The sequence below is a fragment of the Bombus pascuorum genome, chromosome 2 (assembly GCF_905332965.1).
Source record: "Bombus pascuorum chromosome 2, iyBomPasc1.1, whole genome shotgun sequence".
Lineage (NCBI taxonomy): Eukaryota > Metazoa > Arthropoda > Insecta > Hymenoptera > Apidae > Bombus > Bombus pascuorum.
Window position 1 is genome coordinate 18,548,781 of NC_083489.1, and position 22,486 is coordinate 18,571,266.

General features: G+C 29.0%; 4 protein-coding genes across 6 annotated transcripts; 1 reads left to right on the top strand and 3 right to left on the bottom strand.

The window, feature by feature from the left end:
* Positions 1-151: 151 nt before the first annotated feature.
* LOC132916822 (exocyst complex component 4) lies at positions 152-2,787 on the bottom strand. The gene is made up of 4 exons (XM_060977177.1): positions 2,484-2,787; positions 2,252-2,413; positions 431-600; positions 152-349 (listed from the first exon to the last, which is right to left on the bottom strand). Exons 1-4 carry the CDS (start codon positions 2,538-2,540, stop codon positions 262-264), a joined length of 477 nt encoding a protein of 158 aa, XP_060833160.1. The 5' UTR covers positions 2,541-2,787; the 3' UTR covers positions 152-261.
* A 968-nt stretch (positions 2,788-3,755) lies between these two features.
* On the bottom strand, positions 3,756-5,988 carry LOC132916818 (transcription initiation factor IIB). The gene is made up of 5 exons (XM_060977168.1): positions 5,860-5,988; positions 5,273-5,383; positions 4,973-5,159; positions 4,438-4,908; positions 3,756-4,358 (listed from the first exon to the last, which is right to left on the bottom strand). Exons 1-5 carry the CDS (start codon positions 5,874-5,876, stop codon positions 4,197-4,199), a joined length of 948 nt encoding a protein of 315 aa, XP_060833151.1. The 5' UTR covers positions 5,877-5,988; the 3' UTR covers positions 3,756-4,196.
* A 940-nt stretch (positions 5,989-6,928) lies between these two features.
* LOC132916809 (calpain-7-like) lies at positions 6,929-11,395 on the top strand. The gene is made up of 12 exons (XM_060977150.1): positions 6,929-7,584; positions 7,646-7,809; positions 7,919-8,138; positions 8,211-8,530; positions 8,605-8,737; positions 8,858-9,048; positions 9,142-9,369; positions 9,471-9,715; positions 9,799-10,007; positions 10,107-10,315; positions 10,387-10,616; positions 10,685-11,395. The coding sequence occupies exons 1-12, from the start codon at positions 7,401-7,403 to the stop codon at positions 10,827-10,829; spliced, it is 2,478 nt and encodes an 825-aa protein (XP_060833133.1). The 5' UTR covers positions 6,929-7,400; the 3' UTR covers positions 10,830-11,395.
* On the bottom strand, positions 11,122-21,753 carry LOC132916807 (tyrosine-protein phosphatase non-receptor type 4). Of its 3 annotated transcripts, none has more exons than XM_060977146.1 (17): positions 21,138-21,753; positions 19,888-20,099; positions 19,685-19,813; positions 19,552-19,600; positions 19,303-19,470; positions 19,103-19,223; positions 18,938-19,025; positions 18,711-18,863; positions 18,402-18,634; positions 18,159-18,329; positions 17,904-18,081; positions 17,674-17,841; positions 17,399-17,574; positions 17,124-17,323; positions 16,690-17,033; positions 16,324-16,608; positions 11,122-16,228 (listed from the first exon to the last, which is right to left on the bottom strand). In XM_060977146.1, the coding sequence occupies exons 2-17, from the start codon at positions 20,035-20,037 to the stop codon at positions 16,145-16,147; spliced, it is 2,697 nt and encodes an 898-aa protein (XP_060833129.1). In that variant the 5' UTR covers positions 20,038-20,099; positions 21,138-21,753; the 3' UTR covers positions 11,122-16,144. The 3 variants fall into 3 exon arrangements, with proteins under 3 accessions (XP_060833129.1, XP_060833128.1, XP_060833127.1); XM_060977145.1 differs by lacking the exon at positions 21,138-21,753 and adding an exon at positions 20,651-20,774 and having other exon boundaries at positions 19,558-19,600; XM_060977144.1 differs by lacking the exon at positions 21,138-21,753 and adding an exon at positions 20,651-20,773.
* Between the last annotated feature and the right edge of the window lie 733 nt (positions 21,754-22,486).

A 22,486-nucleotide genomic window follows, 5' to 3' on the forward strand; every position in this document is an offset into this window, starting at 1 on the left:
TATTACTTACCAGCCAAAAATGGAAAAATTGTGTATAGAACAAACGTTTTGGCGGGAATATATGAAATTATACTTTACAATGTACTCGTTCTTTATTATTTATATTATTATGAAGAATAAAAATGTTATAACAAATGAATGAATACTACAATTTTCAATAGTGCAAATCCATGTATTCATTTACTAAATCTCATATTTTGTTCATTCTTATAAATAGAAAGTGCTTAAATTACAACTAATTACAAATAAATCTAGTGACTATCAGTCCGATGCTGTATTACACGATGTAGATGCCGATAACGTATCTAATTCTGGTAAAGGTAACATTCTGGTGCAGGAATCAGGAGTCCTAGAAATTTGAAAAAAAGATGAATCATGCTCAGAAACTATATTCTCTCCTCTATCCTTTATAGAGATCTGAATAACTTACACATCTTTTAAGAGATGCAGCACATGTTTATGTTCAATTCCCTCAAGCCATAGGTTTAACAGTTCCTCTCGTTTACACCTTAATAATTGTTTGCAAGCATTCAAATTTTCTTTAACTGCATGAATCTTTTCTCGAGATGCTGTTACCTTCTCTGATAAAGCACTGAATATCTACAGTAAGAAATAATGAAAATGTTATTAACAACATATATGTATAATCATTATTATTAAATTACACCCTTGGACAAAAAGATAGCACATGTGTGCTATCATTAATTTCTCATAGATAGAGTCCGAATTTCCCAAGTTTGACGAATGGCATATAAACAGTACCTTGTAGTAATAAGGTATATGAGCTTGAAACTGTATCTTCGCTATTCCTCTTGTATTTATCAACAATGATTGTGAAATCCGGTCGGCGAAATGATAGCACACTTTCAAAAGTTGTAGTGTTTATTATCTACTAAATTGTACAAAAATAAAAAACCTTTTAAAATTTAATAATGTGTGGATCCTCCCTTATTCTCCACCACCTCCAGCATTCGTTTCGGCAAAGAACGATATAGTTTTCTAATATAATCCAGCGATATATTTCTCCATTCCTCTTCAAGGCACTTTTTTAACTGATTAATACTTTCAAATTGCCTATTTTCTCTATAAACGGCATTGCTTAATTTACTCCAACAGTTTTCGATTATGTTTAAATCGGGGGAGCATGCAGGCCAGTCCAAAACTGCAATATTTTCTGTTGAAAAATATTCTTTCACAACCTTAGCGGTGTGAACTGCAGCATTATCTTGCTGAAAAATAAAATCTTGTCTCGCAATATGTGTTGCGTACTTTGCAATTTGATTTTGTATCAAATTACGATAGGTTATAGCATTCATCTTGCTGCGAATTGATATTAAATCAGTCTTTCCGTTATACCCAATACCTGCCCAAAGCATAATGCTACCTCCACCCATTTGACGCCGTATTTGTGACAATTTTTTTTTTCTTACATCATGATAGTAAAAATTGAATCCATCTGGGCCATCTAAATTAAATCTTTTTTTATCTGTAAATATAACTTTCCTCCACTTCTTGTTCCACCGTATATGTTCTTTTGCAAAATATAATCGATGCTCCTTGTGAATCTGCTTTAGAGCTGGTCTTCGTTTTAATTTCATCCGCTTTATGTGCGCGGATTGTTGTAGTACACGTCTGACATTCCGAGGATTAGTTTTTACGCCAACTTTTTCTGCAATTTCACGTGACGTGAGAAGCGAATTTGACGCGGCACGTAAAATTGCACGTTTTTCACGAGTACTAATCGCGGAAGGTCTCCCACTGCTTTTTTTTGTTCCATAATTATTTACATCTTTCAGTAAATTATAAATGACTTTCCGACTTCTACTGAGAACTTTTGCAATTTTAGAAATAGTAAAGTTTTCTTTCTTTAATTTCAAAACTGTTTGAATCTCTTCACTATTTAGCTGTTTTCCACGTCCCATTGTTTGAATCGAAATTTGTAAGGTTTCTAATGAAATTCTTCTACTTTTCACTACGTCTACACCACTCAGAATACACAGAAATACTAAGGAATGGAAACAAAATGCTTGGTGTGCTATCATTTCGCCGACCGGATTTCACAATCATTGTTGATAAATACAAGAGGAATAGCGAAGATACAGTTTCAAGCTCATATACCTTATTACTACAAGGTACTGTTTATATGCCATTCGTCAAACTTGGGAAATTCGGACTCTATCTATGAGAAATTAATGATAGCACACATGTGCTATCTTTTTGTCCAAGGGTGTATATATTAACTTATATTTACTTGCATAACTTCTGTAAGGTCCTGATCATGTAATGATACCAATTCGTCAAGCCTCTGATCACTCTTCTTGTATTCTTTTTCAAGCTTGGCTTTTTCTATCTCTCGTTGTTCATTAGTTTCACTTGCTGACAAAGCTCGAATTACAGAGATCAATAAACCACTCTGCAAAAGATATACGATTAAAAATTAAATAACTATTAAGTAAAAAATGAAAGAAAGCTGATAAATTTACCGTTTCTTTGGTTGGTTTAATACCTCTCGGAGGTTTAGTGGGAGGCAATGAATTCATATTTTGTTATTTTTTACTAACAAAGATGAAAAATGTAATGTCAGATTTTCTAATTAAATCTTCTATCATAGAACTGAAATTTATAACAAATTTAGGCACTATATAGGTTATGTTATTTTACACTGCGATGTGTAAATTTACAATACTTTAAATATCATTTTTGCTAAGATGTTTATCAAGGTTATGTATAATAAAATTAAAAAATTAATTATTACGCATTTTACTATACAGTAAAAATTGAAGTTTTGAGAGTGACAGTGGTCACATGATGGCTGACAAACACATTTGTGACAATACACAGATATATACTCACACATTTTGAAGTCATATTTGGATTATATATATAGGTATTAATAAAACAATTCCTTTTAATAATGATAATTAGACTGCAGATTTTTAAGCATTTATAATAAATTTAAAAGTGCAAAAATACATAGATTGCATATAGTACACAAAAATATATAAAATATTGAAAGCAGAGCACTTACAATTTTTAGTAAATGAAACAAATTTCTGTCTAATGAATGTAAAGATGAAAATTACATAAAAATCAGCAGCCTAATGATAACAATTCTCTTTATTACATAACTTAACATACAAATTAAGATATCTAATGCACATTCTACATTTACTATATAATACAATAAAAATTTTTGTGATATTGCGTCTCTTTAAATATCTTAAAAAATAGAACATAATTGATTTTTGATTATCAACGATAAAGATGAACAAATATAGTCAATATTAAAAATGTTTTGATATCGGTTTCTAAAAAGTATATATAATATATGTAGTATCAATATTGAATTATATGGATTACTATTTCGATAAATATGTAATATGTAGATTACAAAATATTAGTCAAATGATAGGAAACAAATATTATAAAATTGTGATGTTTTAATTTGAACAGTGAAATTTTCTGTGTGAATGTTCTTATATATTTTATATAAATCTGGAGTCAAAAATAAAATATGTATATACACGTTTGCAGTGAGAAAAGGCTATTGTCTTTCGACTTTAGTTGGCTTCGCTAGTTGCAAATTTTTTACTTACATTATTTAGTAAAAGTATCACAGAATTTATCGTATAATTATATAACATGGTACTTTCAAGTGATTTATTGTATTTTATAATTGGTTTCCGTTATTTCCTTATTGCAAACATAAAAATAAAAAAAAAAGATTATTGTGCTGCAACGTTTTAAACAAAATATCAATGTAAAGATGTTTAATGTAAACTTAATTTGTAAATTTGCTTGTATAAAGCTTCAAAACTCAATATATTTTTTGGTATGAAACATAAAATTTACAACAAAGTTTATCGACCTTTTCAATTTTAACATGTTGAAACGCACCAATTAAAGCATAAACGTTTTATTTTATTCATATCAGACAAATTATTAAAATACTATTGTTGCAAATTTACACAACACAGTAGGAACCAAGTACAACAGAGAAGACAAGAAATGTAACAAATTAGATAATACCAATGTAATACCAAAATTTATAGATTATCAAGGAATGTATATTGTAAATAAAGGTTAAATTATTTAGAAATGATTATTTAAAATACATAACTATTGTTTCAACATGATAAAATATATATAGAAATATAAAGCTTCGCTTTATTAGCTTAAATTAGCTTAGCTTAAATTTACATTTGTGGTAATTGATCAATAGGAGTTGCGAATCTGAAATCTTCTGGAAATAGTTTTGCTGCATGAGGATACATTAGCTTATAAGACTGTCTGATCGTGACATCAGCTACACCAGCAATGTCACCAATTTCTTTTTGTGATCGTTTATCTTCTGATGCCTGAATAATCAAAGAATGTGTAAAAGTTATAAGAATAAAACATAAAAGAATATTTCTTTTGATCCCAATAAATACATACTTGTGAAGCCATATAGATTGCAGCTGCTGCCACTGAAATCGGTGATCTTCCAGGTACAATATCAATCTCCACTGCTTTTCTCGCGATATGTGTAGCAGCCCTTTGTACCATATTAGGAAGTCCAAGATTAGAACAAAACCTAGACATAAAATCTCCTGTCGTGATGAGATCAACACTAGTTTCAAGTGCTTTCAATATCAATTTGAAACATCTTCCTATTTCCTTTTTGCTGATCTTGCTAACTGCACAAATTTCTTTGAAAGTACGTGGTACACCTTCCTGTCTGCAGGCAATGTATAAACAAGCTGAAGCAATAGCATCATTTGCACGACCTTTCAAGTTTTTACCATCATGTACTTGTTTAAATAGATTATTTGCTCTATCGACGATAGTCTTAGGCAAATTGATACGATCAGCCATTCCATTGATTTCACGAAATGCATTAATCAATGCTCTGTCAGAACTGCTCATCTGAAATGACATAATTTATTAATTAACAAGGAAAATCATAATAGAATAATATAATGATACTTACTGTACGTCTGTTTTGATATTTCGAAGCACCAAAAGCATCAAACGACGCAGCACCAGTTCCAGGGCCAATCATGGTGGATAGATCTGAACCATTAAGAAGTGGATTTTCTGGGCCACCAACACGTGATGGATCGACTCCAGCTTTTTCATTGCTGAACGTTCTCCATTCTGAACCAACATCTATTACCCTATTTGAAAAAAGAAGAGTAAGAGGAAAGGAAAATAAGCTCAATTTCATTTTATATATATATATATTTCATTTTATATATATATCATTCTCAAATTGCATAGATATATTTACCTATCTCCTACAACTAGTCCACATTCTGAGCAAATTTGATCTCCAGCTCTGTAGTCTTCAATAAGAGAAGCATCTGGATGTGCATAACAACAAACTTTGTTTGTTTCATGTCTGCAAAAAAGAACTAAGAAAATGTATACCACATATTAATGTATACATGCATTTACATGCAAATATATCAATTAGTATTATGCTAACAAAGATTAGTTATCATGTTATTAATACGTCAGCAATTTAATGTTCATTTACAGTTGCTTATGTTAAAAAAAATTTTTTTTAAATAAATGTATTTCACTTTCATTTGATATATACTTATGTACAATTGCTAATAAACAATTAAAGGTTAAGATACTTATTTAAAAAGAAACTAAAATGAAAATATAAGGTTGATAGAATGATCTATTATCAAAAACACGTCAAGAATAAACAAATGATGCTTCTGTCAGATCACATAACCATAGTCTATAACATTACGGTATTTTTAAAGTGACTAAGTTTGATCGTAAATAATAATAATTAATAAAACAAAATTCTGTAATAATTGCTATCGATATCAATCGTAAAGACAAAATTTTCTCAAAATTTACCTTGACGAACTTGCCATATTTTGGATTCGTGTTTTTCCACTATGCCGCCTAAGTTAATACAGATACTTAATGCACCTGCGGTATTCGTACATGCGTATCAAGCTATATGAGATATGAAACTCAGTATTCAATACAAACTATTGTAGCAATTAATAATATTAAACCAATTATATCTGGGATTGATGAAATAAATATATTAATAATAAATTAAGAAAATTTAGAGTATTATATATAAATAAATAAAATATAAATTCATATATAAAGTAAAAGAAAGTTAAGACAAAATGTTTATGATTATTTATGATATTAATAATATAACTCCTATCTATATGTCATAAACATGCGAACAAAGATGTTAAATCGTTATCTATACTAACTTGTAGTCGATGTACTTGACACTAAACTACGGTTGCAGTGCTGAAAATTCCAATGGAGGGGATAAAGTTTTTAACACATTTGCATCATGGCTCTAATTAAAAGAACTGGTCCCTATCACCGCGCACAGTCGGTCATAGGTGCAGTAAATTACATCCGAATTCTTCATGGACTTTATCGAAAATTTACTATTCAAAACGATTGGTAGACAATGTTACTTCGCAAACATCACATCTTACATTCTTTATAACAGAGGAAAAAAGTAAAAATTATTTATTTAAAAAAAAATTATTTAGATTAAAATGTTAATAAAAAAAGCAGTCGCAGCGCGCGTAATAGTCCGCGCTTGATAATAAAAGACAGTCGCAGCGCGCGGATTAATCTGCGCTTGGATGCAAATGGGTTAATTTCCAGAAATGTGCTTTATAAATTTGCCGTCAGTTATAGCACTGCGATTGATATGTTAGACTTTTACATTTAACGCCATCTTTGTCATCCTTACCACTGAAGGTAAACGATATAACTTAAACTGCTTTTCATAATCTTTTTCAATTTATTTAAGGTAAACATATAGTATTTCATGTTGTACAGAAGAATATTGTTTAAATAAATATAAATTTATATAATGAAGTAAAGTTCAGTTGCAAATACGGTCGTGTTGCATATTGCAGACACAAGGCGCGCTGCACGACGAAGCCTAATAAATTGATTGAAATGCTTTATTTGAGAAACATTTTTTGATCCGTAAGAATCTTATTACCGTAACATTATACACGGCCTTAACTCCTTCCACTGGGGTTTTCATACCTGTGCACATGACCGTGCACTAATGACAAATTAAACAACTTACTTCAATGTAATAACATCTAACCTATAATGTTGGCCTTAAGAATGAAGATAAAGGTTGTGAAATCATTTTGACAAATTTGAAATTGTGTCCTAGTTCTACTTAATTTAAAGAAATCTATATACACAATTATTAATATGCACAGGGAAGAAATATATTTAGCGTATTAAGTAAATAAAATACAATAAAAATGATATTTGTTAATAATTAAAAACTGTATGAAGAAATGAATATTACATACAAACAAATTTATTACAAATTTATTATATAAAGGAATTATATAGTAATTGACATAATAACCATAAAAAAATTATAGAAAATGACATTGGAAGATGCACAAAATGCAGCGAGGAAGGCAGTACAATTTGATAGTCAGTGTCAATACAAACAAGCTTTATATTATTATAATGTAGCTATACAGTTTCTTATAGAATTACAAGATCCTGTATATGATCAAAAAGTTTTTGAATATCAGGAGAGGGTATCGATCATACATAATCTTAGTGAGTATTTCAAACTAATTCATGATATGTGTTTTCAAAAATAAAAAATAATATATTATAGTTAGTGAAGAAGAACAAAAACATCATAAGGCACAAACTACCGATCAATCTAAGTTACAAAAATGTAAGTTTCTTATGAACCAAGCACAAGATGCGGATGAAGATGGTTTGAAAGATATCGCTGTGAAATTATATACAGATGCTGCTGAATTAGGACTTAGCATGGTACATAAAATTCTAATTGTCAAACTTTCCACTTCTATTAAAAATATTTTAATAATTCTGTTGATTCCTAAACTTATAAATAATATTAATAATATTATTATAATTACAGAAAATTTCCGATATAGAGGCAAAGGCTAAATTAACAGCTCTTATAAAGCTTGCACTTGATAGGGCAGAATCTTTAAAAGGTTTAAAAATAGTAAATAGTAATGATATTCTTAAAACCCTTTCTAAATTACCTCCTGTACCCGAAACAAGTCTGGATGAGGATATAGACGAAACATCATGTACAACTACAACAACAACCGCTACAAGTTCTAATAACACTGGTACTTTTCTCTTGTCACGTTATTGTAACGAGAAATGCTTTCTGTTCAATTTCACTTTTTATTAATGTTTAGGGAAACCATCTCAACCGCCACTTCGAGAAGGTAGTGCACATTTAAAAGTGAGTGGTGGTAGTACTAATTACACAGAAGAAGAGAAGAGTGTTTTGCTTCATAGTTCTCATATCAATGATCATAAATTTGTACCTTTCATGACTACTGATCTTACAGAGAAGTTTCAGTATGCTATTCCATTTACTGATAAAGATGGTTTATTAGCATTAGCACCAAACCAGAAGTCTGATTTTGCAAAATGGTGTCGGCCAGAAGAATTATTCTCTGACCCAAAAATGCTTAAAACATCTCATGTTGATTACTACAGTATAAAACAGACAGTTAGTAAAAAATAAAGCTAATTTCTAAATTAATGATTTTTTCATACTAAAGTATAATTAAATTTCAATTGTAGGTTGTTTCTGATTGTTCCTTTGTTGCTTCTCTTGCAGTTAGTGCTCAGTATGAAAAAAGATTTGGACGCAGACTTATCACCTCCATTATTTATCCAAAAAATAGAAACAAAGAACCAATATATAATCCATTTGGTAAGAACTTATGTATTATTGCACAAATCATGAAATTTTTTTTAACTCAAAGGTCAGTGGTCTGTAATTCTCTTAGAATATTATTTCAATGAAAATTAAATTGGGAGTATTTTATATTAGGAAAATACATGGTGAAACTACACATTAATGGTGTGTCACGCAAAGTTATAATAGATGACTTATTGCCTGTAAGCCGATACAACCAATTACTTTGTTCCTACTCTAGCAATAATGGTGAGCTGTGGATCTCGTTGCTCGAGAAGGCATATATGAAAGTAATGGGTGGTTATGATTTTCCTGGATCAAATAGTGTAAGTTTATTTCAATATACATATAATTCTGCTACAAAGATAACAATCATAGAATATAAATTATCTTTTTAACAATGAAATATTATTGTTCAGAATATAGATTTACATGCTTTAACTGGCTGGATACCAGAGAAATGGGCTATAAGGCCTGGTGAACCAGATTTTAATGAAGACGATCTATTTAATGTATTATTAACAAGTTTGCACAAAGGAGATGTATTGGTAACAGTTGTTACTGGAGAATTACCTGATTTGGAAGCTAATAGAATGGGTCTTGTACCCATCCACGCTTATGCTGTCCTCGATGTTAGAAGAATAAATGTATAATTGATTACTCTTTTTATTATTTTTTATTATTAAAGCATATTTTAAAAATAAGTTTATGGTTAGTATAGTATATAACCATAGATATATTTGTATAGGATAAAAGATTATTACAACTTAAAAATCCTTGGTCACATTTACGATGGAAAGGAAATTATTCTGAACTTGATAGAGTACACTGGACAAATGAATTAAAGGAAGCACTAAATTATGATCCAGATTCTGCATCCCAATTTGATAACGGAGTTTTCTGGATTGATTATTTTAGCATATGCCGATTTTTCGATGTCTTTTATTTAAGCTGGAATCCAGGTTTATTTAATTACACTTATTGCATTCATCAGTAAGTTATTAGTGGTTTTATAAATAATATTGTTTAAATAATCAAAAATGGTTGCAGAACTTCTTTATGAAAATATGTTGTAGAATGTGGAACTCAGAAATAGGACCAGTGAAAGATGTATATAATATCGGTGATAATCCTCAATTTTTACTAGAAGTGAAAAACCGTGTTAATGGAGCTATATGGATTCTTCTTACTAGACATATTACAGACATAGCAGATTTTAGGCAAAATCAAGAATATATCACAGTATTAGTTTATCGAAATGATGGAAAAAGAGTATATTATCCTCGTGAGCAAAATAATTTATGGTTTTATTCCGTTTGTATCAAATTTAATTATAAATGTTGTTATTATATATTAATCATAAATTTTTGTAAAATTTGTATAGATGAACCACCACCATATATTGATGGGGTAAGAATAAATAGCCCACACTATCTTTGCAAAATAAAACTAGATCCTCAAAGTGATACTCGATATACTCTAGTCATATCGCAGTATGAAAAAACAAATACAATATATTACACTTTACGCGCCTACGGATCTTGCGAATTCTCATTAAGGAAAATACCAAATTTTTATAAATATGAAAAAGAGGTATATCTTTCTTATTTTTTGTATAAATACACTTAAAAGTTAATACTATAATAATAATAATTTGTTTACAGCTTACTGGTCAATGGAAAGATATTACAGCTGGTGGATGTAGCAATCATCCAACATACCAGAATAATCCGCGATACCAGTTAATCTTGGAAAGTTCAAGTAATAATAACTATTTGCTGATTATACTGAAGGGACCTAAACAATATCGAATAGGATTTGATATTTTAACAGTTGTATTAAATGATTCTGATGCACCTACCGCATTCAAAGAGAAAGACTCTGGCCTATTCAGGTATTATATAAAGCAATACATTTTATATAATTATATAGAGTATTTATTAATAATTTAATTTAATGTAGATCAGGATTTGTTTACCTGGAATTAGAGGATGTACCAGCAGGTACATATCACATTATTCCATCGACATATATCCCTGGACAAGAAGGACATTTCTTTTTAATATGTAAATCGTTTTGCAAATTACAACTTCAATATATTCAGTAACGAAATTATCGTCTATATAAGCTCTATATAAAGGAGGATTTTAATAATATATTGTACAATTATTAAACATAGTACATAGGCGTTGATTTATATGCTCTAATTGTAATATATGAAAGAGGAATATAAAATATTTATATTTGCTGTTATAAAATCGTTGATGAATATTCTTATGAGTATTGCATATTGTACAAAGATCATTAATGCTAAAATTAATGTTAACAAAACAAAATGCTGTCGACAAAATGTAAGATAAAGAAGAAATTGCGTCGAGGATAGTGAGTCAATCATTAGATGATGAATTACAAAATGTTTTTATTTTATATTTTAAAAATACAAATTAGTAATCAGACTAGACAACTACTGACTGAATTATGAAAATTTGTGGCACTTTGTCCATAATTAATATTTGTTTGATGTGTTATGATTTGGCACGTACGTAGATAAATTTCGACGCATATAGCTCCCAAACACTTTAATTAGCTACTTAATATTCTTTGTACTGTTCTTATATAAATACTAGGAAGTATTACTTTTTAATCAATAAGTCAAGTGAATACTAAACAGCATTTATGTGAAGTATTCACTAAAAATGCATTTATACGTACAATAATTATTTTTATACGAAGTATGTTGATGTTTCATCTACATATCAAGTAACACAAAGAAACGCATCAGGATTTTTTCTATTCGTATTTTTTATCTATCTAGTAAAAATTAATTCTAAAATATTATTTCTAAACTTTTTCAATACAGCTTACAGTTTACTCTAATTTTTCTATATTATCTTACATGTTTCTCTATTTTTCCAAATACAGTAATATTTGATAGTACAAGGATACTGTAACTTAATAACAAAAATGTTGTTCAATTAATTTACGTTTAATATTTATATTTTATTTTTTATACTGACTTAAATTGCAGTCAAAATCATATAGCACTTTAACACCTGTATGAACAGCTTATAATTACCATTAATTGTAGTATTATTTTATTAACATAATGATAACTACAAAATAAATAATTAGCAATTTATATGAAGTCATGATTTATGAAACAGAAGTTGATTAAAACGGAAATATATTTACATAATTAACGACAGATAAATTATAAAAAAAATTATGGACAATTATACAAAGAAATATACACGTTACAAAGAAACAGTAATATTACTAATTTAAAATGGAATTAACATGAAAATTTATCGAGTGAAGCTGTTGTAATATAATAATCATTAATAATATCCATTCCTGCTTTATAAGTATGGTTTGGATGCACATATACAAGGCACTATTGTTAATAATACAGATAATCATTATTATTAATTCAAAAAATATTAAAATGATATTATGGTTTCAATGCTGTGTTTACTATTATCATATTCGTAACAGATTCACCCAATTCTTAATCAAAGTATGATCCTTTGCAAGCCAGCTTTGCTTATAAAGCAATGTTATGTTTTATGCTAATCAATAGCCTCATTTAATTAGCCTATTGTATAAATTAAAAAAATGAGAACATACATTTCAACTACAGCTAGTACTCAATCCTGATCACAGGTAATTTTGGAGAAAGGTACATCAACAAAATGAACAAAAAAAAAAAAAAAAGAAAATACAGCAAATAATATAATATACATATTACGGTAATCTGTTCTTAATATGTATAATGTTTTGCTGTACACATAAACAATTAATGCTTTGTATCATTAAATTCAATCTATTTTGTATCTATACAAATATTTTATACCGAATATACAACATTATATAATATATAATGTAAATAGGACCTTTTACTTAATTTTTATGACCTTGTTCTTTTTGTGCATATACTGCTTTATGATTGTACATACAATTAATTATTAACTTATAATTTATTATATGGTTTTACTTAGGTCAGTTAAAGGTCATGCTTTTGTGCATAAAAAATAATTTCATTAATGTACGTTATATATATATATATATATATATATATAAAACATAAAAGTATTTTAACATTATAAAAATGGGCGGAAAGTAGAACACATGATACGGTTATAAAAAATAGTACATTTTTGTTAGTATTATTAGAAAATTCAAAGAGTATTGAAAGTTCTGAATGAGATTATATTTGGGACGAAATATTTTTCAGTATATTATATATTACTTTGTTTGATTTATCTTTTGTTTCATATCGAATTATATTAAATTAGCTGCTAAAGCGAGAACATTAAACTCTCTGCAGTTCTCAATTGTATTTTAAGATAAGCTTACTTAACATTAGGATATTATTGTATTTCTTTATCGTACAAATTTGAATTTACATATTTCTCATACTCGTAAGACGAGCAAATGGATTTTTATACTTCAAGTAGCATGCGCTATTCTTTTAAATACAAACTAGACTATACATGATATAAATGGCATTAGACGTTAGTCGTTATAAAATAAATATTTCTAATTAATGATTAAAATAATGATAAATTGCCAGAAGACAACATTTTCTTGTCAATTTAAATATGCTATTATTTTCAGTATATTAAAATAAATAAATAGTAGTATCTGTACGTTTTCTTATCAGAAAATTGTTCAAAATATTCAATGATTTGTAAATTGCTTTGCAGCTTTACTTTATGCAATCACATTCTGTAGCTCACTTGGATTGATTACACATTCGATATTTCTCAATATTTTTAATGGTTTATGGTTTTTTTTCAAGGCAATTTTTTTATATTGGCACCCCATGTATTTCTAAATTTTCTGCTAATATACCGATAACATTTATAGACTTTAATTCGTTATGTTAATTTTATTTTATAAAGATATCTCTGCTATTAGTTTACTATATGAGCAATAATTTAAAAAATTTAAGTCTATAAAATTAAACAAGATATTAATCGTGCGTAACGAAAAAACTTCATTTTCGTAGTTTTCGTAGTTTTCGTAGTATATTAGCAGTATTAATTGAAATTTAACTTTCCATACCTTCGCCTTTATTTAACACTAAACCTACCAGCAGCGGTCAAATTGACCACTCTCGAACTTCTACACAAATTTAACCATATTTAAACTTTATCATATCGCTTCATAATTTCTGACTTTTTCTAAAACACGCATACAATATATTTTTCAGTATTTACTTTTAGTTTGCTCTTTTATTTTCTGAGAAAAATTTGTACTCTGCCTCGCCTACTGTGAGCTGTCATTTTGACCGCCCGATAAAGTATTTTAGTTATTCTTAAAATAAATGCAATCAGTACAAAGAAAAGGCTATCTCAAGGTCAAATAATAAACAAAATCGGTAATAACAAATAATAACAGCCATACCCATAATCTTAAATATAAAACATAATCCATCCTTCGATCAAGATAGCCATCAGCTGTTAAGACATATCTACTCAAGCCCATAATAATTCTAAGAAACAAAATTTAGCATTTTTTACAGTCCACTGTTACAAACATTTTAAAAGTCGAGAAGTTTCTTAGGGTTATTGCTCATTGCGATAAACCGCGGGAAAAGCTTTGCCAACTCCACCTTCGAGTAACCGTTGGTGTGGAAAACTGTCAATACTCATCAATATTTTCGTATAAATATCGCCGTCACAAACCATATTCTTACTTGCTATTGTCCTATCGACTAGAATACATCTCAGTTTGTTAGCCAATTAGTCGACATCTAAACTTGTTATCTCTAAAACTAAGACAGAAAGCATCTCAGAGCGTTTTGTGTAAAGTTATTATAAAAGGAAAAGTAAAGTATATCAAATTTGACAATAATTTTGTATTCCGTACATGGTATTATTCTGTGATAAATATTTACCCTAGAAATGTTAAGACTTAAAAAAAAATTATTAAAAAAATAACGGACATAGAAGAAAACGGCATGGAAACACATGAAAAGCTATTTACAATCGAATCAGAGTTGAATATTATAAATAAACGTTTACGTAATGGCAAAAAGAAAAGAAATGATCGTTGACAGCAGAGAGTGAGACTAGGCCCGATGGAACAGTTTGGAAAGAAATAGATGCAAGTCCCAAATCTGGCAGGACTTCAGTTCATAATATTTTTAGGGATATGCTAACCGACATATAATGAAAAGACAAGTAAAGACGGCATTTTATCTTATCATTGATCACCGTATAAGGGATCATATAATAAAATGTACGGAAAAAGAAGCATTTAGAGCATTGGGAACTAAAAGGGAGCTAGATGCAGCAAAACTAGATGCATTTATTGCTCTGCTATATGCCCGCGGTGCATATCAGACAACAAATTTAGATGTCTCATATTTGTGAAATAAAATTTGGAGACGTGCATTTTTTTCAAAAACAATGAACAGGAATGACTTTGCTGAAATTATGAGGTTTATACAATCTGATAAAAAGAGCGAAAGAAGCCAACGTTTACGAACCAATAAATTTGCAATGTTATCTACAGTATGGAACCAATTTACAGAGAATTCACAAAATTATTATAAACCTGGTGCATACATTACTTTTATATAAAGAATCGCGGGAAAAATCTATGCAATAAAACTATCAACAAGTTCAAATTCATTACTACAAAAAACTTGTCAAGTAAAAAATTGTAAAGGTTACAAAATTACGAAAATTCGTTTAAGATGCGGGAAATATTTATGTGGCAAATGTACATTTGATAATAAGATAATTGGTAAAAAATGCAGCGAAGTTGAATAAGATATATCTCTATATAAATAAAAGTGTTATTCTATTTAAGTCTATAATTGAAATTAAACAAAAGTAAATTTGGACGAAATTTTATGAAAGTTCATCATTTTATATACATTTAATTATAAATTAACCGTTATCTAAATTTAATCATGAAAACTATTACTTGTTTAATCACCGGCTATTTTGACCGCACATGGTAGGAATAGGTATACACAAAGTGTCGGTAGGTTTAGTGTTAACATATAGAAATAAAGATTGGTAGTAGTAATAATGATGACAGAGGTAAGCCATAATGGACAATTATTCCAAATAATGCTTCGAGATTTATACTTTAGCTTAAACATAATTTAGTGAACTTAATTTTATCGAAATTTCATTATTTACAAAATATTGGTACATAAATTAAAAAGGGGGGTAAGCTCTAAGGCGTGAAAAGTTATATCTTTCAAGTAATTAAATTTCTAGATAAAAAATATATTCATAACGGATAGAAAATACTTATTTGAAACAGTGTATATCTCTCCTATTAATGAATAATATATGTGTATATTATTGTCAGAGTATAAAATTATCTTCTAGTGATGTGATATTTCGATAAAATGTAAGAAGAATGATAATTACAATGCATTCCAAATTTGTGTTGTTTTCACCTACTGAATTCAGGAAGTGGCTTAGCTATTCCTTCACTGTAAGCTTTATGGACCGCCTCGCATACGAATCTATATTGACTCTAAAAAAATATTTTTTTTTTCATTACATATAAAAGATAATATTTTTAATATATAAATTTCAATTTAATAACTTAACTTGTAAATTTTAACTTACAGCATTTTGTATCATCATTGCTCTTTGATCTCTCATAGATCGTACGATGTCTAATGGATACACCGGTTGATTCGCTTCGATAAGACACAGTGCTGTTTCCATTAAGACTAAGACACCTGTTCTACCAATTCCTGCAGAACAATGAACAACTGCGGGTTCCACTATTCCCGTTCGAGCTGCCCGCACCCTTTCAGTAAACGTTGTGAATTGTCTCCAATCGCTAGGAACTCCATGATCTGGCCAACTACAATATTGCATGTGTGTTATATCTCTTTCTTCTCCAGTCTAAAATGCACAGAAATTATTTAGAATTTTTCTAATATATTTATAATAATATAAATTATAAATGTTACTTTATTTTCTTACATTAATATCACGGAGTATGAATTCTCTAAATATAAAAGTATCTTCAACATTTTCAGCTGTAGACGTGAGAGTGAGATTTCGTAACGTAAGAGTTTCATTGAGCGCAGGCCAGTATTGATGGCATTTTGCTCGGCCACGTTCGACCAAAGTTGTGAGCATTACAACAAGGGTACTGCCCGCTTCGAGAACCATCTGCCAAAAATCAGCGACAGTCGAAGACAAAGGTCCTTGAGTAGCTATATATCTGTTGATAATACCAGATCCTGGTATTTCCATATTTACATAGTTAGCATTGATATAATCTCCACTTGCAGAGCCCATAAGTATCACTCGAGTAACATCATCTACACAAATTATAATTTATTTTGTGAAGCACTTGTTTCGAATCGTACTAAGGTACCGATATAAATTCTTGTATGTTTCTTTATGCTTACAAGGTGAAATATCTCGATAACGATTTTTACTCTGATTTTCAGGTTTTTTTGATTCAAGAGATGTAAGTTCAGGATTCTTTCTATATAGCTGTTCATACTGCGCGATTAAAGCACCGCTTGCAAGACCATCTGCAAGAAGCAACATCGACTGTGCTAATGCGTCTGATCCAATAGCTGCATGAGGTGCATCCGGAACGTACCTGATTATTTCAACATAAAAATAAACATTAATCATTGCTTTAGTATAACAAATTTAGTTTTATTATTTGTAATACCTATATGGAGGTTCTTCTTCAGATGTTTCATCAGTACCAGCTAGTGCATTATATAAAGCATTCGGTCGGACAGTTAAGGTTAGTTCACCAGAGCCCGAATCACGAGATTGACGAATTAGATTTACTACATGTTCATGTAACAATCCACTAACATCGATTCCATTTATATACACTACCTATTTATCCAATATATTCGTAATAAATAGTTTGCAAAAGTTAATCTAGATAACTTGAAAATAAGTTCAATCTAATTTCATTAAGATATAACAACTAACCTGATCCCCTTCATTTAATTTCGGATAACAGCGATCAGCAGGAGTATTTGGAGCTACCCTCGATACTAAAATAGGCATATCAAGATCTAAACCACCTTTCACATTAAATCCAAACCGACCTTGTTCATCTGGTGTCAAAGATATTGTAACTAATCCATCTTCTACTATCTACAAATACTCATATTTATTTTGTGCACATAAAAACTGTTTATTAAAATATTAATAAATACCTGAGGAGCAGGAGAACTTGTAGGTTCACTATAATCAGGAAGATCATAAATGTTCCTTTCAGCAGTTGTATCATCATCAGCATAACTTAAAACTCTAGAACCTAATACAGGCGAAAATGCATTGCCTTGTGTATGCGAGCTTGTTATTTCTTCACGGAGGGACAAAAATCCACCTTCACTATAGTACATAAAAGGAACAAAAATTAATATAAATATAAAAAAAATTACAAATATTAAATATAAGTTTCAACGAACTCATCACTAGGATTTCCTTCACCCCATGCTCGACGAGGTTCACGAGCACCAAGAGACTGTACTTTATTATCATATGGTCTAGGCGGTCTTCCAGGGGGCATAGATAATTTTCCTTTCTCTTCGATAATTGGAGCTGATGTTACTCCATGTACTAATCTTTTACTTGGAGATCTAAATAATTTAAATCATTAAGTTAACATTGAACTGATATTATGTTATTAATATTGAATAAATTAACGTTACCGTATAAATGTTCTTTCTACTCTTGCCCTATGCTTCCCATCCTCAACTGTTTGAAATTCTGTACGTCCTGAATATGTAAACCTACTGCTTAAAGTAAGTGGAAACCGCCTTGGCCTCGTTTTAGGACTGTGAAGTCGGAAAAATGTATGGTGCTCTACACACGCTTTCCATAAATTTTTCGAACTTCGATATGTTTGCATGTTGAAGCCAAGGAGAGTATCATAGTTCTCTGACTGTAATAAAATTAGTTTGTATAATATAACAATGTGTAAATTGGCTTCTAAATTGTGAACTGGATGTTTAACGAACCTGTTCCCTTCTCAGTTGAATGAAAAATTGTTTCCGCTTAAATGATATTTTAACTATTTTTGACCATGAGAACACGTTAATTTTTATTCCATTTTGAAACACTACTAAACCTATAGATGTTACACCTAATTGTATCTCTTTATTTGTTGAATCCTAAACAAAATATTTAAATTAAAAAAATTCATGTTTTGAAAATGTGCAACGGAGGTTATAGGATAAGTACATACCCTAGCTTTATGTAATTCTACTCCATACATATCTAGCCTTTTTGCATGGTCTAGAAAATTGAATTCTGCATCTGCTGGTAACTGACCCCTGTAAAATAGTATAAATATTCTATAAAATTTTATAAACTTTGGGTTATTAATATTATATATATAACTTTAACATACTTATGAAGTTTATGCAGCTCAGCTATTTTCTTTTCCATTTCTTCAGTTTGACCTGGTATCAATTGCAATCTAGAAAGATATCCTGGTCCATGTTCTTCAGGATGATAATCACCCAACTCAGCTATAGTTACATAAAAATATAATGATGTATTATGAATAAATTTTACAATGAAACAGATGTTACAATGTATTATACATACATTGAACAGTATAACTAGCAATAAGGCATGCTGTACTTGGCGATAATTGAAGTTTTCCTTGAAGAATATCTCTCCTAATTTGTAAATAAAACTGATATCTAGTATATTCTTCTTGTAGTTTACTAGGATCAGATACATAAAATTTCACTCTGAAATAGAATTGTCCACCTGGAACAATACATTATGTTAAATTATCTTTCATCTTTTTGTATTTAGTAGTATAAACAAGCATCTAAATACGATCTTTACCCTTACTTCTTATCTGCTTCTTCACTGGTTTACTAGGATCTAACCATCTCTAAAACACAAATTCAATTATAACGCTATTCAATTAATATAAATTTTGTAAATAGATTTTAATAAAGTGAATAGAAAAGTTTACCATTACATCTGGAGAATATGTACATGTTGTGGCTCCATTTTCAGCATATTGCAAACCAAAATAATCTTTTTCAACAAGTTCTAAATGTTGGAATACTAAATCTAATAATGTTTGACCTTTTGCTCTTTTCTAAAACATTTTGAAATATTCATATGATAAATGCAACACAAGGAATACTATTTAGAATCACTATATAAACTTACATCTAGTTGAAACGTATGTTGCGTGTCATCAAGAAAGACAACAGTAGCAGAAAGAGATTTCAATCTACGATTCCTTGCTAATTCAGCACCACGAACGTGGTAGCTCCCACTGGAGCCACTCAACGCTCTACGTGATACACTTTCAATCATTTCAAAGATACGAAGGCGTGTCAACCACCTTCCCGACACCACCTCTCTGCTATGCTGACCACCTAAATGAAGAGTTAGAAAATTATTCAAAATATATTAATTATAAAAGCTAAAGAAGATTGCTATGTTATAGGTAAATTAAACAAACATAGATATAATTCTAACTGTTTAATAATTCTAATTCAATGAACCAATTGTCAATTATAAAAAGCAATAAGTATGTTTTTGTTTATGCAAAAGTTTATTCATGTTTTTAAGCGTTAGTACATATCATAAAAAGAGCTTAAAAAACACTGCTTTGATTACTGCAACTGTAAGGTTATGGCAACAACTATGTTGTCAATTGTAATAAATAAGCATATTGAATGAACCAGTTCTATGCATTGTCACAGACTGATCAATCATATATCACTATTGAAAATAATTACATTCAGAAGATGTCATTGAAAATAAATTCATAGAGTCAGTAATCTAACGTCAGTTACATAAGCAAGTTCATATGTACTAGGTGCCAAAATAATGTAGAACAAGGTATTCTGAAAATAGTTTACATAAAAGAAGCAAAGTAAAACTCTTTAAATACAAATACATCTAAGTGCCTTCTAGCATTAACCTCTCATTAAGTAGTCACTAAAGTATTATTTCTTTTTGTTTAAATCAAGTAAAACATATAAAAATACATTCAATTCATCACTATTAACTAAAACTGGAAAAAATATTTAAATATATTTTTAAACAATTTGCAAGTGTCAATAAAGCATAGATTTATGTTTGCAAAAGTTAGTTCATAAAAATAGTATTTTCTATATATTATAAATAAAATATTAAGAGATTAATTTATAATACATTATGTTAACATATTATATTAAAATACAAAATAAATATTATAAATAATATTTATATTATAAATAAAATATAAAAATTCTAAGTATTTGAAGTAAAAATTGTTCTCTAAAAAGATACAGAAATTTACTCAGCAAGTTTGATACATTAATTAATACATATGTATCATGAATATGGTGAATGAAATAGATATTTATATGCATCGAACTGATTGTCTCACAATTACACTAAACGAACAATGTAAAATCTCCACTTACATTCATGATCCGTTGCACTATCTCTGATAAGGCTTTCACAGGTGTTTTTTTTTTTAACAAAACGAAAAATGGTCAACGATCGTTAATATTTTTGCACATTAGATCCGACGAACCATTAAGAAAAATATAATTCGCCCCAGTCGAGACGAAATTTTTTAAACAACTTTTTCTTTCTTGCAACTCTTTTCATTATTCTTTATAGCGACATATTAACGCGTAAATGTAATTCTAATCAAGGCGAACGATGTACAAACCAGTTGACATTATTCACGGGATCGTTTTGCCACAGTATGTGGTAAAAAACATGTTAAATAGTATAAAAACTGTGTGTCTTTCACTCACTCAACAACATATAAGATAACACTAATAAATCGGCATGAGCGAGTAATGATGTCAATGAATTATGCTCATAATTCTTTTAGAAATTATCAGAATATAATATATATATGATCATAAACAATTATATCATTGTTTCAAGATGATTATTTTTTATAATGATATACCATAAAGATTGAAAGTTTTATTTACAGTAAAATTATTTGACGCCCTGATACAAAACTTAACAGTGTATGTATATGTATTTAGTGCACACATGTGTGCATGCATTAACATTAACCATAGAGTGAGTAGTCTTACGATTCGTTATTCAATGTTGTTTTTCCAAGTATGATCGGTATATATAAGGTATCCCAATATTGATGGTATAGATGAGGTGGAAGTGATTGTGCATAAAGAAAAAATAGGTCAAAAATATATTTGAAACGAAAATATAGAATAAACTTTGTACATTTGAGAATTTGTTTTCGAGAAAATTGAATTAAAAAATTTGTTTGGTATATATAAATTTGCTTAGTTATCAACGTGATATCATTAGTACTGCAACACCCTATATATTTATTATATACATAATATAGATCATAAATGGCGTATGATAAAATTAACGAAAAAATGTTTTAATGCTTTTACAGGACATAGGAATAATCAATATTAAAGTATTTTTATATTGTTTTATTAGTCTATACCTTTTTCCTCTTTCTTAGTCCGTATTTAATACATACTTTAATCTTAATCGTATCCCATTTTTTTTTATTTATTTTCGATTCAACAATATCTGTCTGTTATTAAAAATTTTTTATGCTAACATTTTTTTAAGACAAAGATCAATTTTAAATAAAAAATTTTTCTATTCATTAAAATAAAAGCGAAATTGAACATAAAAATTCAAAACTCTTAAGAAGGGTAATAATTGGATAATATTTTAATAAGTAAAAAATATGAAATTATTTGACAAACCATTGTTTAAGATTTTCACAGTAAGATACTACTACAGTAAGACTTGATAAGATTCA